This window comes from Antedon bifida, chromosome 4 (genome assembly GCF_963402885.1).
Source record: "Antedon bifida chromosome 4, ecAntBifi1.1, whole genome shotgun sequence".
In the NCBI taxonomy this organism is placed as follows: domain Eukaryota; kingdom Metazoa; phylum Echinodermata; class Crinoidea; order Comatulida; family Antedonidae; genus Antedon; species Antedon bifida.
In genome coordinates this window covers 22,098,284-22,122,100 of record NC_136229.1, presented here as the reverse complement: position 1 = coordinate 22,122,100, position 23,817 = coordinate 22,098,284, and the positions used below count along the sequence as shown (strand labels likewise).

The window sequence follows — 23,817 nt, the reverse complement described above, 5'->3', positions numbered from 1 at the left end:
CTAGACATTTCATGTTATGGTGACTTGTGTTGCTGTTGGGGTCCAAGGACATGATGTCGAATAAATAAACGAAATGAAATGAAATACTTAAATTATTATCAACTGTTGACTGATTGATTGACATATTCTTTTTACAGTGAACAATCCCTGTTTGGCGTTTCCATGCCGATTTGGTGGGACATGTACGCAAGATGTTAATTCATGTGGTGATTTTGATTGTTCGTGTTTAGGATGCTACAGTGGACCTACTTGTGAAATTTGTAAGTTAAATAAACTGAGAGTGAATAAAGGGTGTTTAACCCAATCGCAACAGTAACAAAACATGCATTCTGTAAAGAGTGCATTTTTCTCATGCAAAGGAATATATTAATAAGTTTAGGTTATTTATACTATATAACAGTGTAAATGGTAATATAACATATATTTGACGATAGTAGATAATAATAATTGCAAAGAAATCTACAAAAGCAAAAATATTGACAAAAAAAATGGAAACTATCTTGAATTTTATTATGATTGCGAAAGTCTTAAATTCTTTCAAAACGTATTCTGGAAACTATACTTGTACCCATCTAAAGTGGTCATTTTGTGAAACTGTATAGTGTGTATAATAAAGTTTTGGTTTTTGTTTTTTAGTACAAGATCCATGCTCTCCTAACCCATGTCAGAATGGTGCTTTCTGTCTGGCTACTTCGTGTACTAATTATACATGTAGCTGTGCTGGTTGCTATGAGGGCCTCACATGTGCACAGGGTAAACTTCACTGATTCATTCTTTATTCATTGATTTAATTTTCTTAAACTCATATTCATGATCATTTGTAAGCCTAAGTGCGTTAGGCTACTGAATGTAGGTTCAAATCCACGCTCGTCGCATTGCTTGTATCTTTGGGCAAGACACTTTACTTACGTTTGCCACCCAGATGTACAAATGGGTACCTGGTAAGGTCAAGACACAACTTTGTGCTGATTACTATAAATCTATTCCAAGATATTATTATTATTATCCATTTAAAACAACAACAATAGAAGTGGGAAGAACCCGTAAAAGACACAAAAAAAAAAAACTCATGGCAGTAGTTTTTTTTTTATTGTATAATATTCGTTTAAATCGATGTTTTCACTTCTATTCGTTCTCACTTATTCATCTTTTTTTTTGTAGAAATTAACCAGTGTTCTCCCAATCCATGCCAGAATCAAGGAACCTGTGAGCGGGTGACTGGCTCATGTTCAGCATATACATGCAGCTGTACTGGTTGCTTTTCTGGAAGTACATGTCAACATCGTAAGTGACTGATTTTGAATACAATTTAAATCTAAATAAGACGAGAATCCGAAAGCCCTATCTACACTATTAAACTAGTATGATGTGCCCAAATAGGGTAGTAGCATGACATCATCGTGTTCATATATGGGCACATCACATTTTTTTGATTGTGTGTAGACAGAGCTTTAGAGAGAGAGAGAAAGAGAGAGAAATATGGCACTATATTATTATAGGAAGAGTTTAAGATTTGTCTGTTATCTAGTTGCTTTACTCTAATTATAATTCATCAGATATTCTTTACAGAACCATATCAGCAACAGCAATTTATTTATTAATGCTATTGGTTGTTGTTTTTGTAGAATTGAACTTATGTTCTCCAAATCCTTGCTTAAACAATGGAATATGTACCAACTCACTAACAGACTGTAATGCCTTTGAATGTGCTTGTCCTGGCTGTTACTCTGGCCAATACTGTCAGCTTCGTAAGTATTTTGTCGGTTTTTATTTTTAAATTGACAGGTTTGGGTGATGATGTTAGAATTTTTAACAATGGAGTTGATGACATGATGTTGATTTTGGTGGTAATGGGTTTCACATGATAATTGCAATACAGTATTGTAAAGAGATAATTTAAACACTGTCACTGTTTTTGTTTTCAGTTATCGATCCTTGCGGCAACTTTCCCTGTCGTAATGGAGGTGCATGTTCTCTGGACGTTGGCAGCTGTACTAACTATACATGTACTTGTGCTGGCTGTTATACTGGACCAGCTTGTGAAACATGTAAGCTAATTATTATTTTTAAATTATTATTATATTCTAAAGCTCTTTTACATCTTAAAGATTGAATTATGTACTGGTTATATTTATTATTGTTTTTGTAGTACAAGATCCTTGTTCAAATTCACCGTGTCTGAATGAAGGTATTTGCATTGGGGAAGCCAATTCATGTACTGAATACCAATGTTCTTGTTCATCATGTTACTACGGAAATAACTGTGAAACACGTAAGTTATTCTTTCTCACTTATTATTTATTCACTTATTTTAATATATATTTTTTTTTTTTTTTTTTTTTGGTACCATATTTATTGAGGGTGTTCCATCCAGCAATTGCTGATCATTAGGGATCCTCATAGGTTCACAAGACAAACATATACACAGGATGCTCTACATAAACAAAGTCTTATTACAAGTCTTTGGGAGTGGAGTTGTAATTTTGTCCTTAGAAAAAATACCGACATGTGACAGGACTTGAACCCAGGACCCTTGTAGTGGCTTTTGAATGTTCATATTTAATTACATGTATTAATTGTCATGCTATTACAAAAGAACCCCTTTTAAGGGGATACATTGGGAGCCAACAAAGTAACTCTTTAAAAAGGATACCCCCTGAACAGGTGGGTTTTTAGTGTTAAAATATATATTGCTCCTCATTGGTTTCACTGCAAAGTGTCCCCTAAATAGGGGTGTCCTAAAGGAGGGCTCCTACTGAACCGCATTCCGAAATAAACCAAAAATTTGCGTGCACTTCATCTAATTAGTTTTGATATAATATATATATATCTGAGAGTGAGAAATACAAAATAATATGAATGAATGTCAATTTATTTTATTCTTGCATGTTTATTTTAGTGAGGAATCCATGCCAGGATAATGGTAACCCGTGTTTGAATGGTGCAGTGTGTGTTGTAGTGCCTTTCTCTTGCACTGAGTATACCTGCTCTTGTGTTGGATGTTATGATGGACCTTTCTGTGAAACACGTAAGTTGCCTAATAAATTGAACATCTCCCATTTTTTATGTAAATATAAATTTATTTATATTTTTACACAAAAGTATAAAAACAATTTTCAATATATAACCTATTTAAAAAAATTATTTTTTCTATTTTCTCCACAGTGCTTGCACCCTGCTCACCAAGTCCATGTGCTAACAACGGTGTCTGCACAGAAACAAGTTGCACAGAATTTTCATGTGCTTGTGAAGGATGCTGGGAAGGCGAAACATGTAGTGAATGTAATGAGTTAATTTTTAATATTGTGTGTTAGATGTATGATATTTACTATTTATTTAAACAGTATTAATCGTTTATGATATTTTGTTATTTTAGACATTTACAATAGATAGCTTTATTGATTGATTGATTATTGTATTGATTGATATTGATCAACCTTTGTTCTCAGTGAGTAATCCATGTAACCCAAATCAGTGTATGAATAATGGTCTTTGTGTCCCATCCTCAACATCATGTACGGATTATACTTGTCAATGTCCATTGTGCTTCTCCGGCGACCAGTGTGAAGTTCGTAAGTACAGTTTTAATTCTTATTATAATATTAAAAGCAGTTATGCATTTAAAATGTATTAGTTTTTAAAGTAAATATTGTAACAACATGTATTGACTTGACTACATTCTATTATTAATTAAATCACTAATGTAACAAAATTGATGTAATTTTATTGATGATTATTTTTTAGCTGTTAGCCCCTGCGATACCAGTCCTTGTGGAAATGGTGGTGTTTGTACCCCTGTTAATGGTTCCTGTACCTCATACACTTGCCAGTGCCAAAACTGCTATAGAGGTTTCAACTGCGAAATCTGTAAGTGTTTGAAAAAGTATTTTTGTCCATTTGTTCATGTTTGACATAAAGTATTTCTAATTTTCGTGTTGAAAACAGAGCAACATATTTTAGTAGATAGTAGGCCAACTATATGATTTTAATTTTGAAAACTGTTTGATTTGTCTAATAATTTTTCATGAATGTTAAAAAAATAAATAAATGAGACATATTTAGCATCACTTTAATGTTTGCTTTTTTACCTTTAGTGACGGACCCTTGTGAGACTAACCCATGTTTAAATGGAGGCACTTGTCAACAGGTTGCAGGTTCTTGCACTGATTATGAATGTGTATGTGTTGGATGCTATACAGGAACAATCTGTGAAACATGTAAGTCACTATAAACTTCCAAATGCTTTGGATTCCTTTATTACCCTTAAAACATATACTTTGCCACCAAAATCATGTCCATACATGATGTAGAAGCTGATATATGACCAAAAAATGTATGTTATGGCAGCCATTTTGAAAATCCTGGTGGATATATTGACCCCATATGACACAAATCAGTAGAGAAACACTTGTTTCTAATTTTTTCCCAGAGAAAGTGGAAAATGGGGATAATACTATTAATAATATAATTTTTTTTTTCTACAGTACAAAATCCATGTAACTCCTTCCCATGTTTATTTGGGGGATTGTGCAGCCAAGTTGCTGGTACATGTGATCAGTATAGTTGCCAGTGTCAGAACTGTTATGAAAGTGACAACTGCGCTGTTTGTAAGTCTTTTTTCTTTGATGAAAATTAATATTGTGTAATTTTGTCCATAACTAATTGTAAGTCTTCAATTTCAATTTCTTTGATGACAATTAATATTGTGTAATTTTTTAGTTGTGCATATAAATATGTATACAAGACAGGCCAGTAACACGTTTTACCACTTTGTGGTTTGGTTTAATCAACTAACAGTCAAGTTCAATGCTTAGCCTGTTTTGCTTGACAATTGAGTAGAGTATGTTATTTAGTATATTTGTGAATGGAATTACTCAATCCTATTTAAATTAATTCATATTTGTTTAGTTTTGGACCAATGTAGCCCAAATCCATGTCTAAATGGAGGATTTTGTAGCCGTACACCTGGGTCATGTACCCTGTACCATTGCCAGTGTCAGTCATGCTATACTGGTAACAACTGTGAAACAAGTAAGTCTGTTTCTTAGCTTTTTACTAAATTGTTAGCTCAGTACAAACTATCTAGTAGAAATTATTAATATTATATATTTATGAATAATAATAATAGCTTTGTGAAATTGTATCCATTTTGGACATTGATGAGAAATTAATTTCTCTAAGGATGTAGGCAAACAATAAAACTTAGTGTGCTTAGTGTTTAGATATGTGGCAATGGATGCTCTCTAAATATTCTTTTGGACATCTGCTTACTATAAACATAAATGCTTTTCAATTTGTTGTCTTGTAGGAATTGATCAATGCGCTGTAAATCCATGTCTCAATTCTGGAACATGTTCTCCTGTTGCTGACTCATGTATACATTATGAATGCCAATGCCCATTGTGTTATATTGGAAGTACATGTGGTACATGTAAGTACTGACTTAAACAATAATCATTTAATTATAATTAATAAGTCTTTAGGCACATGGCCAAGGATTACCAATAGTAAATTAATCACTGTTCTATCAGATAGGTGGTGGCTTTTTTGTGACAAAGTTCACAAAACCCCTTACTCGTCTCTAATGAGATTGGGTTCTTTAAAGTGCACACAGGCAAACTGTGTACACTGGCAGTTTATAGTCTTTCTCTGTTCCACCACCAGAACTAGGAGATAGTCGACCTCAAACCTGTGCCGATTGTTGGCTCTTTAGATATGGTCTTTTCCACTTGCCCATTTCACTAATAATAGTAATAACTATAATATAATATTTCATACTGTACTATAATTTCTTCTTTCCATTAATTACATTGTGAAATATATTTGATATTTTTTTAAAGTTTTGGATCAGTGCAGCGGAAACCTTTGCGAAAATGGTGGAATTTGTCAAAGAACAACTGGATCATGTGATGCATACACCTGTATTTGTCAAGGATGTTACACTGGAACTTTCTGCTCTGTTTGTAAGTTTTATTTGCATGTCAGATTTTAGAGACAACCTGATGTCTTATTCAATCAAAAGTCTGTATTTATGAGTTGTGTGTGATAACAGAGAAGCAATCAAGCTGATTGGCTGACACTCACAATGTGGTTTAAGTCTCATTCAATCAAAAGTCTGTATTTTATGAGTTGTGTGTAATAACAGAGAAGCAGTGAAACTGATTGGCTAACTGATTATTTTTATAGAATGGCTAACATATAGTTCAATGTAAAACATTCTTTCTTTCTTTCTTTCAACAGTACAAGATCCTTGTGGTAACAACCCATGTGATAATGGAGGAGTTTGCACTGCATTGTCATGCACAGCTTTTAGCTGTACATGTGTTGGCTGCTACACAGGAATGACCTGCGCTACATGTAAGTATTATTTTTAATTGATCTACTGAAGTTACTGCATAATTTTGTCATGACCTCATGTGTTTTTACTTACACTTTTTTTTACTAACTTTTTTCACACTATTTTATAGTTTATCCAGCCACTGATACCCACAGCATTGTTTATATATATCTACATTTTCTTTCTTCCTCATGTTAATTGAATCTTTTACAAGGAACTAAATATCAAATAAATTATTATCTTTTAGTGCCTGATCCATGTGCGACTACACCTTGTTTGAATGGTGGCAACTGTGCAATATCATCTAACACATGTGACCAGTATGAATGCATCTGTCAAGGCTGTTTTACAGGAGCCAATTGTGAAACAGGTGAGTAAATAATTAGCAGTAGTACATGATGTGAACACAGGACCTTAGCTCTCTCTACACTATCGAACTTTATGTGACAACAAAATGTGATGTGCCCATATATGGACACGATGACATCATATCAATACCACATTTGGGCCACTAGAGCACTAGAATTAGTTATCATAGAAATGTGAGCTATAACAATTATTTCATTTTTAAAATTTTTGTTATGCTATTGCGATGGTAGTAAAATAACTGTTTTTTTCATCTAAATAGTGTGGACATAATTTTATTTTTTATCTTTGTAGAGATAAATCCTTGCACAGCAGCACCATGCAGTAATGGAGGAACATGCTTACAAGTGCCTGGATCATGCACAAGTTACACGTGCCAATGTGCTGGATGTTACACATCAACCAACTGCCAAACATGTACGTATACATTGATAGGGCAGCTGTTAAGTTAAGAATAATGTTGTCACTCCACTGCATAGTGGAATAACGTGAAAACAAAAGGTCACTGTTTTATTAATTTTAGGTCTCCAACATCACAATGTTTATGAAAAATGATTGTGTATTCTTATTGTTTTGTTTACAGTGTTGGACCCATGCTCAAACAATCATTGTGAAAATGGTGGAACATGTGTTCAGACGAGTTGTTTCTCATTTCAGTGTATCTGTGATTCATGTTATGAGGGTATTACATGCGCATCAAGTAAGAATTAATTTAGTCAATTTTCTTAGAGCTACGTTTTGTTTTGGGTTTTTTTTTTCATTGTAATTTGTATGCTTTGTGTCCTACAGGAATAAACCAATGTGCTGTAAGTCCATGCCAAAACCAAGGAGTATGTCAACCTACATCTGGGTCATGCATTGACCTTACATGCCAATGTCCAGGATGTTACAGTGGTACATTCTGTGAAAATTGTAAGTATAATCCTTTATCATTATTTTAATAATTCATTTATTCTGTTATTAGTATTCTTTATAATGATTACTAGTTGATGATTTTGAATATCTTTTTGAAGTTTATTTCTAATCTATATGTTTGTTGTATATGTTATTAATATTATTTTTAAAATGTCATGTTAAATTTACTTTGCAGTTGATGATCCGTGTGCAGGTGGACCCTGCTCAGATGCAGGTGAATGCCGTGCTGTGCCTGGTGATTGTACACAGTTTACATGTGCTTGTGACCCATGTTTCACAGGGCCTAGCTGTTCAGTCAGTAAGTTTGTTTTATTATTATTATTCAAGGTATTAAAAAGCATACATTGCAGTCAAAGGCTGAGATGCATATATATTTTTACAGATAGAAAAAATATCAACATATATGTACAATTAGCAATCAAATATAAAATCAATGAAGGCTAAAAATGAGTAAAATATCAATTAACAGAAAAAATGTTTGGTATTCTTAAGCCTGTTTTCCTGTCGACGTTATTCAACGCTATTGTTAACAATAATCGGCGATCTTCTACGTAAACATTGAAATGTTAACGATATACAGGAAAAGGTACTCGCTATCGTTATCATTTCAACTTGATCGTTTTCAAACGATCATCGTTGAACTTTCGTATGTTAGCATCATGCAGTTTCCTTTCACACTCATCTCATCACTCTGGAGTATGTTATAATATAGAATACAGTGTTTATCAGCATGAATATCATCATCACCTCCATTATCATTCACCATACCCACCATCATCAATCAAACCATCAATGCCGCACTACCATCATCACCATCCATATATTGACATGTTGATAGTCTTGACATTTTAGTTTTTGACTTGTTTTTTTCTAGATGTCGATCTTTGCTTGAGTCAGAACCTTTGTCAGAATGGCGCTGTATGTTCCATGACAACTGAGTGTCAATCAATCAATTGTGATTGTCCTTTTTGTTTTACTGGGGACTTTTGCGAGACAGGTAAGAGTGACCCCATGTAACCCCTGCATTAATCAAGCAGGCCTACTGATGCTGGTACAATAGGATGTACAGACTGATAACAGAGTGTATATTTATCAATTGCACCTCTGTGGTACAATATACATTACAATATATGCACCCCATTTGAAATAAGTGGAGTGGAGTAGTTGTGGCTTGGTGGTTATGGTGCATGGCTACCAATTCAAGGGTCCTGGGTTCAAGTCCTGTCATATGTCGGGATTTGTTCTAATGACAAATTACAACTCCACTCCCAAAGACTTGTAATAAGACTTTGTTTATGTACAGCATCTTGTGTATATGTTTGTCTTGTTGTGAACATGATTGGCACCTTTAAGAATGATAGTGAATGAATTCGCTCACGGTTATCCTTGGCAATTTGCCTAAATATGTAATAATACAAAAAAAGTTGGCCATTTAATCGTTGTTTGTAATGCTGATATTCTTTTTAAATCTTTGTATGTACTGTATTTCACCTGAAATGATATATAATAAAAACGAGTCGTGTAACAATATTTAACAGACATACATTACTTCTTTTAATTGTTGAGTGACAAATAGTGACATTAAAACCTTCATACAGGATAAAAAAAAAACTAGATGGTGGTGTTAGTATCTTCTGGAATTAAATTTCTACACACATACTGTATTTTCAATAACTTTATTACATCATTGTTGTTACAGCTCGAGATTTATGTGCAGAAAATACCCCATGTCTTAACATGGGTACTTGTGTCAATGAATGTCCCAATACTCGATGTTTGTGTGGAAATTGTTTTAGTGGACCAAATTGTGAAGTTGGTAAGCTTATCATTAAGTAAAGGTTACATGATATATTTTGTTTGTCTCTATTTAATACAGTTAACGGCTATGAGTGCTAAATGGCGTAACACAGAGGCTCCGGAGCTTACAGAGGCCCCTGAGCAGAGCCCAGAGGAAGCAACAGGCTTTAAAATACGTCGAAAACATCTAAAGCATTGCTGGGCCACTTAGGGTTTCTGAACCAAGGGCCTCAGAGGCCTCTGTGTTACGCCACTGAGTATCAACAGGATAGTTGCTGTAGCTTACATTAGAAATTATTTTTTTAATGTTTTAATATATTAATTTACCATAATAGTAGTAACTGTAATAAAGGTACTTTTCCTCATTTCTCTCATCTTGCAGTTTACCCTATGCAGTGCTACAAATTGGAAAAAGTCAGGGATTTATACAAGGGAGGGTGGCCTTTGGGGGAAGTATACAGCCCCTGGCTACCAGCCAAACGTTAACTTTTCAATCATAGTTGTTTTTTTTTTGCATTCGCCCCTGAAAGTTTTCTTCGGTAGTTTGATAATTTGATTTTATTTTGATTTTATTTAGTTATTGATGCTTGTGAAGGCAGTCCTTGTCAAAATGGTGGAATGTGTACAAACAACTGTAACTCCTATACTTGTGCTTGTCAAGGCTGTTTTACTGGAGTAAACTGTGAAATACGTAAGTAGAGCACATTCCTCAAAATACATGGAACGGTCCTATCAAACCTGATATTAATTAAGTTGAATGAATTTTTTTTTTTAGCAATCAATCCATGTGAAAACAGTCCTTGTGTAAACCATGGTCTGTGTAGAATTAGTGATGACTGCAACACATATTCATGTCAATGTAGTGGATGTTTTGAGGGTGAACATTGCCAGATAAGTGAGTTTTCCCCTTTTTTGTTTTATCATAATCCAAACAAACTCCATTTTTTTTATATACAGTACTTTTTAGATATTGAAAAACTCTTTCATATTTTGCTTGATAAAGACTTAAATATAAACTTTTGTGACTGTTCACATAGTACAGTGGAACAGCAATGAATTAATAATTAATAAACAATTAATTTTAAGGTACTGATTCATGTCTTTCTAACCCATGTCAAAATGATGGTCAGTGTTTGACATTCGGATGTACATCATTTTTCTGTGTTTGTGGAACCTGTAACAGTGGTACTCGCTGTGAAAATGGTAAGTAAAATCATTTTTTATAGGGTGGAGTGGGTATATTGTTGAGTAAGCGGGTAAGGAAGGATTACTTGCAAAGTATAAGCATAAAATCAGCACAATTCTCTTCTTGACCATTGTTCTAGTAGAACAAGTCTTCCAGTGAAACTGGAGATCCATTGTACATATTTCGTTTGTGTACACATTCAAGAAGATAGTCCATTTCTCAAAGAAGAAGCAGCCCCAACAAATGAGCACTGTTTGGTTGTGTCTTATTCTTGAATTTAAACTGATGAGAATATTTATATACTTTATGAAGAACATTGTTCATCATATGGATACTTTTATTTTTTGCAGTGCTTCAACCATGTGTGCCTAACCCTTGTGAAAATGGAGGTTTTTGTGTAGAAAGGGGCTGTCAGAATTACCAGTGTACATGTCCAGTTTGCTACACTGGTGTTAATTGTGAAGAATGTAAGTGCTAGAATTTTTCTTCTTTTATTGATGTTTCACAAAATACATAATTAAAATTGTGCGACAATATGTATCTGTGTTTTATTGATAAAAAATAAATGTCGTATTGAACTAGAAAGTAAAATATGTTTTAATTAACCTGTCCACAGTCCAAGATCCATGCCTTTCATTGCCATGTTTATCTGGTGGAACATGCTCCACCTCATCAGTTTCCTGCCAAGCCTTTCAGTGTACATGCCCTGAGTGTTACAGTGGCGACCAATGTGAAATCTGTAAGTATTTTATCCAATCTCTAACCCAATGAATATGCATGCATGCCTACCATTTGTGACTTAAGCCTGTTTTCCACTAAGAGAATTTGTTCACACGAATCGAAGGGCATCAGCTTATACACATGTGTTTTCATCTTCTAAATCCTGTTTTGCAACAAATTCTGTTTTTTTTAAATTTATTCAAAGCAAACAATTTTGCAACAGATCAGAGCTCAGCAGCTATTTGCTCTTTTAGTGGAAAGCCTAGCGCAGTTTGTTTCTGTGTTAAAACATTGGATTCACACAACTAAATTTACAAAGTGGAAAACAGGCTATACCTGATATTTGTTATGATTCAATGAGGCGACTTCAACCAACTGTAACCTACCTACTTATTTTTTCTTTCTCAGACACTACACCTTGCTTGTTTCAATTATGTCAAAATGGCGGTACCTGTCAACGTGTACCACAAACATGTGATAGCTTTACATGTTCTTGTCCCGCTTGCTATGAAGGATTTTTTTGCCAGAACAGTAAGATTCTCTAGTTTGTCTTTCCCATATCTCATAACAACAATTTTGAATCATTAAAAATAAATTTTATGTTACAAACATATAACGTTGGTACTTTGTTAGAATAGGCTTATATATTAGAAGTTAAGGAAAAATAACGTTACATTTTTTCTTACCTTTTTTCTGTTTCTTAAGGAATTGATCCGTGTGAGACTTTTCCATGCATGAACGGAGGTGCTTGTGTTGGCTTGGATACGTGTGAAAGCTACAACTGTACTTGCACTGGTTGCTTTGAAGGCTATAACTGTGCCAATTGTAAGTGTGAAAAAATCAATATTATTATTACATTAACTGAATTCAATGTTATGATAGCATACTTGATACTTGACCCTTCATTCCTTAAGCTCTGTCTACACTATCACACTTTTTGTCACATACAGTTTGATAGTGTAGACAGAGCTTTAGGGTAGGGTCCTCATCTTTTCTTTAAATAACTTTACTCTAGGTGCTCTACTATGAATTTGTATCATTTTTTTCATTTCAGTGATAGATCCTTGTGATAACACACCTTGTCAAAATGGAGCATTTTGTCACGCAGCAGACAACTCCTGCACTGAGTATACTTGTACATGCACTGGATGTTATGTAGGACCAACATGTGACATATGTAAGTACAGTAAATAGAACCCCTCCTTTGTAGCACCCCAGTTCAGAAACAAACAATGAGGGATATATATATGTTTTAGCACTTTGGTCAACTCCTATTCAGTGGAAACCTATAGAGATACTTTATTATTTACTGAACGTATCCTGTACTGTAGCTGATTTAAATCTGAACTAAGTTGACTGTAATAACATAATCTTGATATTTCTTATTTAACTTCAATTAATTTTTTTATTAAGAACACCAAAGATATAATACAGTAATTGTAATTTATTTTAGTGCTTGATCCATGCAATCCAAGCCAATGTTTTAACGGTGGAGTTTGTAGCCCAGATGGATGTACTCAATACACCTGTTCATGTCCAGCATGTTATGAGGGTGCTCAATGTGAAACTCGTAAGTAGAATAACGCATCACCATATACATTGTAAAATCTATAAGGCCTGTACTCTATTCTTCTTTACATGGCTAATTATATTTTATCTTAGCAGTTTTAGAGATTTGGTAGGTAAAATTAAATTTATATTTATGGAGAACATTAGAAGAAGCCCATACTGTAGCCTTCTTGAAAATATTATGCTCACTGTGTTTAGAAATTTAAAATTATGTAACAAAAATCTTTATTTGTAAACATTAATGGATAACATTTTTATTTTGTAGCAACTGACTTGTGTGCAACACAGAATTTGTGTCAAAATGGTGGACAGTGTGTGCAAGATCCGAGCTGTGTTCTTACTTCTTGTCTCTGTACAGAATGCTTTACAGGACGATATTGTGATCAGTGTAAGTTACCCTCATACAGTAGAACCTCTTCTTTGGGACACCCCTATACAGAGGACACCCTTATTAAGGGGACACTTTCTTGTGAAACAGAAATAAATGTTTTAACACTACAGTTAACCCCTATTCAGGGACACTTCGCTGGGTCCCGAGGTCTTTTTAATAGGAGTTATACTTTGTATGCTCTAACATTATAATCTGGTGTTTTACTACTATTATTGTTTTATTTTTAGTGATAGATTATTGTACATCAGAAACATGTAAAAATGGTGGAATATGTCAAAGTAATTGCCCACAAGTCTCTTGTATATGTGGCACTTGCTTCACCGGAGATGACTGCTCAATACGTAAGTACATTCTACAGCAATTAATGCAGTAATTTATCTATGTTAATTGCAGTGTCATATTCAGCGCTGTTATGCATAATTGATTAAAAACTTTGATCTTACAAATCTTTTAATTATAACAACAGTGATTCAATTGAGTAACATTTTTTTAGGCTTATCGTCTTGTGGAATTAACTCGTGTATAAATGGTGGTACTTGTGAGGACTTTTGTACCTACCACACATGTATGTGCACGTCGTGTTGGAGTGGACCAGACTGTGAGACTCGTGAGTACCATATCTTTATGATTTTAGTATACAATGTTGAATATTAGATTAAAGTAATCATAATGAGCCTAATAAAATTGAATTACCTTTTTTAGCTATTAATCCTTGCGAGAATGACCCATGTATAAATGAAGGAACGTGTGTTGTGTCTGATGACTGCTTAGACTTCACCTGCTTATGCCATGCATGCTTTGGAGGAACAAACTGTCAAATACGTAAGTAGCTTACTGACTATGATTCCTGACAACCAATTGAGTACTGGGTTCAAATACTAAAGCTCTGTTTACACTATCAAATTAGTTTGACAAAAAAAGTATGATGTGCCCAAGTGTAGTCCATGTATGGGCATATCACATTTTTTTGTCACAAAGTTTGATAGAGTAGACAGAGCTTTAGGGTAAGATTAAGGTGAAAACTGTCAAATCAATGAAATCAGATAATGGTGACAAAAGTTATACATGGGTTCAAACTTCAAACAAAACAAATCTGTATTTTTACTGTTGCTTTACTTTTTTATAGGTAAAATTCTTTTATTAGGGTGAATACCATTTTAAAATAGAACATCAGATACGGTACTGGTGTTTAACTACAAAGTGATTACTTCATATGTTTCTCATTTGCTTTATTTTTGTTTTTTTTATCTTTTGCTTTTTTAGAGTTGAATCCGTGTGATCCAAATCCTTGTCAAAACAATGGATTCTGTGAAGCAGCAGAGAATTCATGTGTTGAAACTCAATGTATTTGTTCACAATGCTACGAGGGAGAGTTCTGTGAAATGGGTATGTTCTAAAAGAAACTCAATCCAATTGCTGTGCTATACCATTATCTGAAATCCCTCAAACATATACAACTTCCAAAGAGGTTATATAGTTAACTTAGAGTCAACTCCAATGTAATCACAGGTCAAGGGGAGCACACAATATAGCTGCATGAAGTCAAGCATTATTAATCTTTTTTTGTTGTTTTTTTTTCAGAATTGGACCCCTGTTCATCAAGTCCTTGTACAAATGGTGGTTTGTGTGTGCCTGTATCTTGTTTGGAATATCGCTGTGAATGTGTTAATTGTCACATTGGAGATGTTTGCCAAACAGGTACCGTACTTGCTTGAAAGTTTGCCATCCAACAACGAGAAACTTGCCAATTACAGGATGGATAATCTTTTTGTGCTTATAAAGTCTCAGTTTGAGTAGACTGTAGTAGAGTAAAAATAGTTTAAAAAGAGTTGATGAATTTAAACCCTCACACTAGGTCAGGATTGAACTCAAGCATGTTAACCACCAAGCTACAGCTCTGCTACTAACTAACAACTTTTATTTTAGATGGAAAATTAATCTTAAGTATTAAGCATTCAATGAAACCCTACAGTACTATCTATCTATCAAATCATTTTGTAGTATATTTGATATTGAATGTAAACGATACTGTTATAAGCAATATTTGTTATATTAATGATTTCTTTTTAAAATGCTAATATGTTTTTTATTTAGAAATTAACCCATGTGATACCAGTCCTTGTTTTAATGGTGGAGCATGTGTGGGAAGCAGTGTTGATTGTTATGCCTTCAACTGTGTTTGTCCCGAATGCTATTCAGGTGGCCTCTGTGATATACGTAAGTTAAACAAATATGCTCTCTACTGAATTACATACACATTATAAGTAGCTTTGTTGTATCAGGGAAGAGTGACTCTGGTTGTATACATCTAAATGCTAATTGGCTTAATTGAGATACAAAATGAGTAACCAAACGGTTAAATCCAGTATGGAGCCAAACAAAAATATTAGAAAACACTTTCTTCAAGTGTGAAAAACTTTATGTAGTATCTATTGAAAAATATATATTCAACTTTTGGAATATTTTCTTTTTTTGTCGGTGTTTTAACAAACTTTGTATATTTTCAGGCACAAATCAATGTGAGACTAACCCATGTCAAAATGGAGGAACCTGTTACCAACTAACAGATTCTTGCACACGCTATACTTGCCAATGCCAAAATTGTTTTACTGGAGAGACATGTACTACACGTAAGTTCCAGTGTGCAACTCTAAATTGCTAATTTTACCATTTTCAGAGATAATAATAAATAATTTCAATTTTATTTCAGTAATAAAAATCCACATTTCAAATTATAAATCATGGCCAGACTGAATGCTATGTTTACACAATAACAAATTTACAATTGATAACATAAGTATATATAAAGGCATAATAAAAATACAAAATATTTTTGTAAAATTTTTTTTTTTTTTAGCAATTAACCCATGTGACAACAATCCATGCCAGAATGGTGGCGCTTGTCAGCCTGTAATCGGTGACTGTACACAGTATCAATGCTTCTGTGACGGCTGTTTTACAGGGAATGTATGCGATATCTGTAAGTATTTTTTTAATTTGTGAATGGTATATGTACCTAATATCTGTTCATTAGGTAGTATTCGATTTACTGCAACCTAGGAAGGAATTAGTTACGTCATTTTAATTGGGACACGCTTCCTCATTCAATCTCTAGACACAGTTTTGGTGGATTCTAGCTCCAGTCGATGATATGGTGAATTTACATACTTAATAAGCAATTAATTGTTTGTGTAAACATAAAAATTACTACTAACTAGTCATTGCTTCCTATGTATACATTGATTTTTGTTATTTTTCAGTGCAAGATCCATGCTTTACTAGTCCCTGTCAGTTTGGTGGTACATGTATCCAGACATCTTGTACCACTCAGACCTGCTCATGTCCTCCTTGTTACACTGGCAACAATTGTGAACAAAGTAAGACAACCCAGAATTATCATCAAAAAAAGTTTGATAACGTATACAGAGCTTTAGATTATGAATTACTATTTTCCATTATAGTTTTTATTAAGTTTGATAGCTACTTTTTTTGCTTTTTTCTCTTTATAAAGGAATTGATCTTTGTGTATCTAACAACCTTTGTCGAAATGCTGGAAGTTGTTCTCAGAATAGCTTGTGTAACAGTATCACTTGTACATGTGATGGATGCAGCATGGGTACATACTGTGAAGAAGGTAAGAAAATATTATTTTATTTCTATCTACTGGTAGAAACAGAGGAGGGTTCACAGCAGGGGAAATGCTCCCTTGTTCTGAATTTAAAAATAAATAAGAAAACTAATGCTTCAATTTATGTTGATCATTTTATTATCATTTTATCAGTATATAACTGTAGGCATGTACGTTTCATTATCATAGTTATTTAACAGAGTTAAATGTGATTATGATACTGATTGCATTGATGATGATAATTGATTACAACTTTTAGAGTGATTATAACAGTAAACTTCATTCATATATTTTAGTCGTTGATGTTTGTACTGCGGAAACTTGCAAAAATGGCGGATTATGTATTAGTAATTGTCCAAATTTTATTTGTGAATGTCAGCCATGCTGGGGAGGTCCGACCTGTGAAACACGTAAGATTTTTCTTTTGTTCTACAAACTGTGTTCTTAATTTATTGATTGATTTTATTTATTAACCAGAGTCACATAAAAACATGCAATATAAATATTTAAAACAAATTTAATTCTTGATATACAATAATTTGTTTGGTTCTAGCTGTTGATGTTTGTACCAGTAACCCATGCCAGGCAGGTGGTACTTGTACCAACCTTTGTAATTCATATATTTGCACTTGCCCACCTTGTTATGAAGGACTTAGCTGTGAAAACTGTGAGTATACACTAGTTTGTATTTTTGGTAAACTTTAATAAAATTGTTAGAAATTGTTTAGGCTGACTTAATAATAAAACCAGAAGGAAAAATGTTAAACATAGTAGTTGAACATAAAGAGAAGTTATAACATCAAATTGAGCAAAACAATAGTATATGCAATACAAATATGTCTTTAAAAATGTATACATCATACATAGAGTAATGCAAATAATTGTTAAAAAGTATAATGATATATTAAACACTAATCAACAGAGATGAACAACAGACAATCCCATATGAATGAATTATTGAACAGTGACTATAGCTATTGAGTGGTGTATTTATCTGTATTCTTTGTACTTCAGATGTTGGAGGTTGTGCCAATGATCCTTGTTTGAATGGAGGAGCATGTGTCACATCTGTTGCTATGTGTGAAAGTTACACATGTTCTTGTATAGGATGCTGGCAGGGGCCAAACTGCAACATATGTAAGTATTAAATTTAGTGTATGTGGGTTAAATGAGGAATGGCTGGGATGTAGGAAAGGTGGTTGTAGAATGTAGAGTGGGAAGAACAAGATTATAAATATTTTCTTTTATTTGAATGAAAAACAATTGTAGCATGATGATTTATTTTATTTAATCTTATAGTACAAGATCCATGTTCTGGTCTTCCTTGTAAGAATGGTGCCACATGCTCCTCTCTTGGTGGTTCATGTACTGAGTTCCAGTGTCAATGTGCTGGATGCTGGCAAGGAGTAACCTGTGAAGAATGTAAGTCTCAAATATTTGAGTAAATATGTGAAAGTATAATACTGTATATGTAAACTAAATGCTTAGGATTAACACACAGTATTTGTGTAGTAAATAAATTTACTGTATATAGTAAATACCTAGGATAAAATATTGTATATAAAATAAAGTTGAAAAAATGTTTTCATTGTAGATGCGAGACCATGCGAACCAAATCCCTGTGGAAATGAAGCAGTCTGCGTGCCATCACCCACTGAGTGTAATGGATTCAGTTGTATATGTAGTGGATGCTATACTGGTGAACTCTGCGGTGTTTGTAAGTACTCTACTGTAAGGTTAATCCATTACAAAAGTTAAGCAAATCTCTGTATACTGTACTATGTTATGGAACTTTTCAATTCAAATAATCTTTATTGAAATCAATATAGTAAAAAAAAAAGGATTGGATAATTACAATTCATATATATAAATAAATAACAATTATCATAACAGCAAATAAGACAGAAAACATTCCAAAAATAAGACAAAACACTTTTGATTTGTTTGACCTAGGAACAGGTTATCTCATGTCAATGAAGACGACATGCTATGTATGCCTGTATTATCAATAATGCGTATATACTATTGTCTTATTTCTTTTACAGTGCCCAATGCGTGTGACTCAAATCCATGTCTAAATGGCGGAACATGCTTCCAGGGATCCTCTACTTGTAATACCTTTGCCTGTGGTTGTGACGGATGTTTCAATGGGCAATTTTGTGAACAAGGTAACTATGATAACTTTATCCAATTAAATGTAAACATTTGTTCCCCAATCTATTTAAATCTGATTTGAAACTCTATTTAACATAATAATGTGTACGATTTAATTTTTTTAGCAATTGATGCATGTTCTCTTCACCTTTGTGAAAATGGAGGAGTCTGCCGACAAGTTGTTGGGGGTGGTTGCTATGACTACACGTGTGAATGCACAGAATGTTTCACTGGCGAATTCTGTACAATACGTAAGTTTGTCGAAAAATTATTTGAAATTAATGCTCTTCAGGAGCGTATTATTGTTCTATTATGACATGAAATTCTTTCTAAATATATTTTGTTTGTTTGTATACAGAGACAAATCCATGCGAGAACTCGCCATGTGCGAATGGAGGTCAGTGCCGGCCAGTCGTGAATGGGGTATGCACTGAGTATTTATGTAATTGTATTGGATGTTGGAGTGGTGATACATGTGCTATACGTAAGTCAAAATATTAATTACCACTTGTCTAACCTGAATGTACTGAATAGTCTGAAAACTGAAGAAAGGTGCATTTTATTTGAGGATGTAGTCCATTTGCAGATCACTGGAATAAAAACAGTCTCACTCAGAACCAAAAATAAATGTTTAACATTTCAAGGTATCAATTAAAGAAATAAATTATAGATAAATATACTGTACTATTATTTGCATTATGTACAATTTTACTATAACTGTTCACCATTGTACAGTATTAAGCTCTGTCTACACTATCAAACTTTATCACATTTGGGCACACACTTTTTTTGTTCATAAAGTTTGATAGTGTAGACAAAGCTTTACACTGTTTGCAATTGAATTTTAGCAGACAACACATTACATCATTTTTATTATTTTTTTTCAGCTGTTGATCCGTGCAGCAGCAACCCCTGCGCTAATAATGGTGTATGCAGCTCCATTATTCAAGCTGGTGATTGTTCAACCTATGTGTGCAGTTGTGTTGATTGTTATACAGGAATTATGTGCCAAGATGGTAAGAATTCAAATTGCAGTCTTCCCAATTTATCAGAGAAGATGTCTGGAGAAAGAGAGAGATATGGTGTAATGGTCTCGATGCCATTACACCATATCTGGAGATGCAGACTTGTATTTCCACAAAATGATTGATATCTTTTCAAGTTAAATATATTATTCCAAAATGTATGATGGTTGTGTGCTTGATTGGGTTTGGCCCTATGACTGACTTTCTTGAATTTCCACTGTTTCCAGTAAACATAGAAAGGTTTAACAGTATGTGTTTACCATGCTTTTATATGTTCTGAAAGTATTATGATTCTTTCATTTATTTATATTTTCTGTTTTCTTCCTAAAGTAATAAGCCCCTGTGATAGTAACCCATGTTCAAATGGTGGAACCTGTTTAGTAACAACACAGGTATCTGGTGGTTGCCCTGGTTACATATGTGAATGTCCAAATTGCTGGACAGGATCAACCTGCTCTCAGGGTAAGTTGAAAAGCATTTTAAAATGAAAAATTATTAATATTTCTCAAAATTAATTTCTATTTTTACATTGTAAATCCAGTAATTTCTATTTGCTAATTTGCATCTTTAATACATTTAAGCTGTTGACCAATGTGTGACTAAAGCTCGGTCTACACTATCAAACTTTATGTGACAAAAAATGTGATGTGCCCATGTATGGACATGATGATGTCATATCACTACCATATTTAGGCATATCACTATCATATTTGGGCACATCACACTAGTTTGATAGTGTTGACAGAGCTGTATGTGGTACCTGTATGAATGTTTTTTTGATAATTTGGACCTTTGTATAATTTCTTTGTAATAGCTGTCGATCCATGTATGAGTAACCCATGTAATAATGAGGGCACATGTATGATGATGACTAGTGCAGCACCTGGAACTTGTTCCACTTACCAATGTCAGTGTACACCATGCTACTCAGGAACACACTGTCGTACACGTAAGTTACTGGCTTTGAAATATACCAGTGAGGAAAGGGCCACATAATGCAGAGGCTTAATACAATGAGCAGCTAACAGCTCATTCCCCACATTAGGACATAATACCCACCTTTTATTCAATATTTTGCACAAAGGTGCCTCACAGGGTGAGACCACCTTAGCTTCAAGGCGCCTCATATAACCAATACAAATATTACACCTTTACATTTTATATATATATAAAAAAATATTCTCAATAATACCAGATCATATTCCTAGAAAATCAAATACATGTCTAGTAGTATATTCACTGATTATTTCATTTCAGTAATTAATCCCTGCGCAGTCAATCCATGTGTGAATGGTATATGTTCGGTTGATGCGAATGACTGTACACAATTTCTCTGTCTTTGTCCAACATGTTATACTGGTGACACATGTGCCATATGTAAGTATATAGTAGTACTAGGTATATGGATATCAAAACCAATCGTTTTAGCAATCTTAAAAATATAATATGACCAGTCTTAGTTGGTATGATGGTATAATTTAAAGCAATATTAGAGAAATGAGTTTAAATAAAGACAGGCTCTTGACAGATGAGTACATGAGGATGAGTGTTTAGTGATAAGGTACTCAATCCCAGTACTTATAACACAGTATGTGGTAGCATACTTTAATTAATGGGGTGTGTCTCTATCACTATTGACACAGCCTGCTCCTGTATTTCCACATTATACCATACACAATCAGGAGCATATAATACAACTCACACTATACATGATACAATGCTTAATTCCTATACAACTGGAACAAGGGTTTGCTCAAATCAGTTGAGGACCTGCTAATTATGCAGATATTTTAATTGTCTGTACAAAAATACTTGTATTTTTAGCTGTTGATCCATGCGGTAGCCAACCATGTCAGAATAATGGCCAATGCTTCACCCAAGGAACTACATGCAGTGCATTCGTCTGTCTCTGTGAAGGCTGCTGGGAAGGGGATCAATGCGAGATAGGTTAGTATTTCTAAAGTATTATTTATTCTTTATTCTTTATTTCAAACCAACAGTGTAAAACACCAATAACAGGTTGAAAATAAAATAACTAAACTATAAAATATGAGCCAATATAAATATATACAAAATGAAAAAAAGATTATTTAAATAATTTCATTAATAATACATTTAAATTGAGAAAAATTACAGTTAAAAATATCTAAAGAATTATTTTTTAAAAGACATGAATTGTACAAAGACGAGAGTCTACAGAAAATACCATTTTTACATACATTGACACGAGAAAATTTAACATGAAGAAAGGGTTCAATTTTGTTATGATATTAATCGGAACAGAGTCAGACCTAGAATCAAACTTGGAATGCAGTGTTTGTAATGTGAATATTGTGATTTTTTTTAGCTGTGGATCCCTGCCAGAATTCTGGATGTCAGAATGGCGCATTATGTCAATCAGTTCCTGGTAACTGCCAAGCTTTCTCATGTCAATGTACAGGTTGCTGGTCTGGTGTATTGTGCGATGAAGGTTAGTGCTTGCAGACCATTCCAATTACAATTGACCAATTTCCATCTACAGACCAATTGAATTATAAATATACATTTATTTATTTTGAATGTGTCCATAATCTTGATGGATTCAAACATCTGTATTCTTTCTGTGTGTATGTGTCTGACAACATTGTTTTCTAAGTTGCCAAATGGCTGCAAAAATATAATTCGTAATTCAACCACTGTTTGGTTTGTTTTTATCCCTTGAATGCAAATATATTAATGTCATGTGACCCTTTTTCAGCAATTAATGGATGTGACAGTAATCCATGCCAAAATGGAGGTACCTGCCAGTCTAATGGAAACTCTTGCTCAGATGTCTCCTGCATATGTCCGGCCTGCTACACTGGACAATTCTGTGAACAAGGTATGTGGCGCCAAAACAGGAACTTTGTTTTGTTTGTTTTTATTGTTTCTCTGCACAAAAACATAACATTTACAATGAAAGAACAAAATTACTCTAGTAAAAAAAAAAAACAAGTTTGGAAAAAGGTTATGTAACTCCAGTTCCTTATCAACAGGGAAGATGGTATGTTTTTAAACAATTTTTTTAATTTTTACAGAGGCTGACCCATGTTTTAATAATAACTGTGTGAATGGTGCAGCGTGTACACCAGTGCCTGGATCATGTGACTCGTATACATGTACTTGTACTGGTTGCTTTACAGGTACCTTTTGTGAAGTTGGTAAGTTTACTTTTTATCAATTTTTAATATCCCGGTTAAAGTCTGAAATTGAATAAAAGCATTCTGATAAATGTAGATTGAACTTTCAAATTTCCCTCGACAAAACTAAATGTGAATAGTTGGTCATTGCTAGACACCTAGTGATCGACCAATAAAAATTAGACTTTACCAGAACCATTCCTCACCTAAAAAATGCATGTCCTCTTTTCTTTATTTTCCACCATAAGACCACCATTTCAAGGCTCACTATTATCCATTAGGAGTTTGTTGTGTTCCCAAAAACATTTGTTTTAATCTCTGTCTACATTATCAAACTTTATGTGACAAAAAATATGATCATAATGTCATGTTACTACCATATTTGGGAACATCACACTTTTTTCAAACTAGTTTGATAGTGTGGAAGGAGCTTAAAATTCAGATTTATTTAATTTATCATTATTTTTAAAATTTATTTTAAATTATATTTTCACTGACTTAATTTCTGTTCTGTTAATTTTATCTTGTTTATGGGAAATTCTCTTTTATTTTGTTAATTAAAATGTTTTTT

At 33.6% G+C, this 23,817-nt stretch overlaps 1 protein-coding gene across 2 annotated transcripts in view; it reads left to right on the top strand.

The window, feature by feature from the left end:
- The window catches only part of LOC144840772 (uncharacterized), a 49,439-nt gene that overhangs the window by 11,211 nt on the left and 14,411 nt on the right, over nucleotides 1-23,817 (top strand). The window contains exons 19-77 of one of the 2 annotated variants that reach the window (XM_078696787.1): nucleotides 138-260; nucleotides 637-753; nucleotides 1,162-1,284; nucleotides 1,626-1,748; nucleotides 1,926-2,048; nucleotides 2,150-2,272; nucleotides 2,900-3,028; nucleotides 3,166-3,282; nucleotides 3,450-3,572; nucleotides 3,745-3,867; nucleotides 4,095-4,217; nucleotides 4,485-4,607; nucleotides 4,909-5,031; nucleotides 5,309-5,431; nucleotides 5,841-5,963; nucleotides 6,241-6,357; nucleotides 6,585-6,707; nucleotides 6,998-7,120; nucleotides 7,287-7,403; nucleotides 7,493-7,615; nucleotides 7,794-7,916; nucleotides 8,493-8,615; nucleotides 9,318-9,434; nucleotides 9,993-10,106; nucleotides 10,191-10,310; nucleotides 10,502-10,618; nucleotides 10,952-11,068; nucleotides 11,218-11,340; nucleotides 11,730-11,852; nucleotides 12,027-12,146; nucleotides 12,376-12,498; nucleotides 12,775-12,891; nucleotides 13,156-13,278; nucleotides 13,509-13,622; nucleotides 13,775-13,888; nucleotides 13,984-14,103; nucleotides 14,545-14,667; nucleotides 14,863-14,979; nucleotides 15,376-15,498; nucleotides 15,789-15,911; nucleotides 16,139-16,261; nucleotides 16,542-16,658; nucleotides 16,793-16,915; nucleotides 17,206-17,319; nucleotides 17,463-17,576; nucleotides 17,924-18,046; nucleotides 18,209-18,331; nucleotides 18,504-18,626; nucleotides 18,955-19,077; nucleotides 19,189-19,314; nucleotides 19,422-19,547; nucleotides 19,951-20,079; nucleotides 20,419-20,550; nucleotides 20,903-21,037; nucleotides 21,346-21,465; nucleotides 21,913-22,035; nucleotides 22,436-22,558; nucleotides 22,826-22,948; nucleotides 23,145-23,267. In XM_078696787.1, the coding sequence (XP_078552913.1) occupies nucleotides 138-260; nucleotides 637-753; nucleotides 1,162-1,284; nucleotides 1,626-1,748; nucleotides 1,926-2,048; nucleotides 2,150-2,272; nucleotides 2,900-3,028; nucleotides 3,166-3,282; nucleotides 3,450-3,572; nucleotides 3,745-3,867; nucleotides 4,095-4,217; nucleotides 4,485-4,607; nucleotides 4,909-5,031; nucleotides 5,309-5,431; nucleotides 5,841-5,963; nucleotides 6,241-6,357; nucleotides 6,585-6,707; nucleotides 6,998-7,120; nucleotides 7,287-7,403; nucleotides 7,493-7,615; nucleotides 7,794-7,916; nucleotides 8,493-8,615; nucleotides 9,318-9,434; nucleotides 9,993-10,106; nucleotides 10,191-10,310; nucleotides 10,502-10,618; nucleotides 10,952-11,068; nucleotides 11,218-11,340; nucleotides 11,730-11,852; nucleotides 12,027-12,146; nucleotides 12,376-12,498; nucleotides 12,775-12,891; nucleotides 13,156-13,278; nucleotides 13,509-13,622; nucleotides 13,775-13,888; nucleotides 13,984-14,103; nucleotides 14,545-14,667; nucleotides 14,863-14,979; nucleotides 15,376-15,498; nucleotides 15,789-15,911; nucleotides 16,139-16,261; nucleotides 16,542-16,658; nucleotides 16,793-16,915; nucleotides 17,206-17,319; nucleotides 17,463-17,576; nucleotides 17,924-18,046; nucleotides 18,209-18,331; nucleotides 18,504-18,626; nucleotides 18,955-19,077; nucleotides 19,189-19,314; nucleotides 19,422-19,547; nucleotides 19,951-20,079; nucleotides 20,419-20,550; nucleotides 20,903-21,037; nucleotides 21,346-21,465; nucleotides 21,913-22,035; nucleotides 22,436-22,558; nucleotides 22,826-22,948; nucleotides 23,145-23,267 (7,179 nt within the window). The remainder of the gene's footprint in view (nucleotides 1-137; nucleotides 261-636; nucleotides 754-1,161; nucleotides 1,285-1,625; nucleotides 1,749-1,925; nucleotides 2,049-2,149; nucleotides 2,273-2,899; nucleotides 3,029-3,165; nucleotides 3,283-3,449; nucleotides 3,573-3,744; nucleotides 3,868-4,094; nucleotides 4,218-4,484; nucleotides 4,608-4,908; nucleotides 5,032-5,308; nucleotides 5,432-5,840; nucleotides 5,964-6,240; nucleotides 6,358-6,584; nucleotides 6,708-6,997; nucleotides 7,121-7,286; nucleotides 7,404-7,492; nucleotides 7,616-7,793; nucleotides 7,917-8,492; nucleotides 8,616-9,317; nucleotides 9,435-9,992; nucleotides 10,107-10,190; nucleotides 10,311-10,501; nucleotides 10,619-10,951; nucleotides 11,069-11,217; nucleotides 11,341-11,729; nucleotides 11,853-12,026; nucleotides 12,147-12,375; nucleotides 12,499-12,774; nucleotides 12,892-13,155; nucleotides 13,279-13,508; nucleotides 13,623-13,774; nucleotides 13,889-13,983; nucleotides 14,104-14,544; nucleotides 14,668-14,862; nucleotides 14,980-15,375; nucleotides 15,499-15,788; nucleotides 15,912-16,138; nucleotides 16,262-16,541; nucleotides 16,659-16,792; nucleotides 16,916-17,205; nucleotides 17,320-17,462; nucleotides 17,577-17,923; nucleotides 18,047-18,208; nucleotides 18,332-18,503; nucleotides 18,627-18,954; nucleotides 19,078-19,188; nucleotides 19,315-19,421; nucleotides 19,548-19,950; nucleotides 20,080-20,418; nucleotides 20,551-20,902; nucleotides 21,038-21,345; nucleotides 21,466-21,912; nucleotides 22,036-22,435; nucleotides 22,559-22,825; nucleotides 22,949-23,144; nucleotides 23,268-23,817) is intronic. The other variant, XM_078696788.1, reaches the window with a different exon arrangement.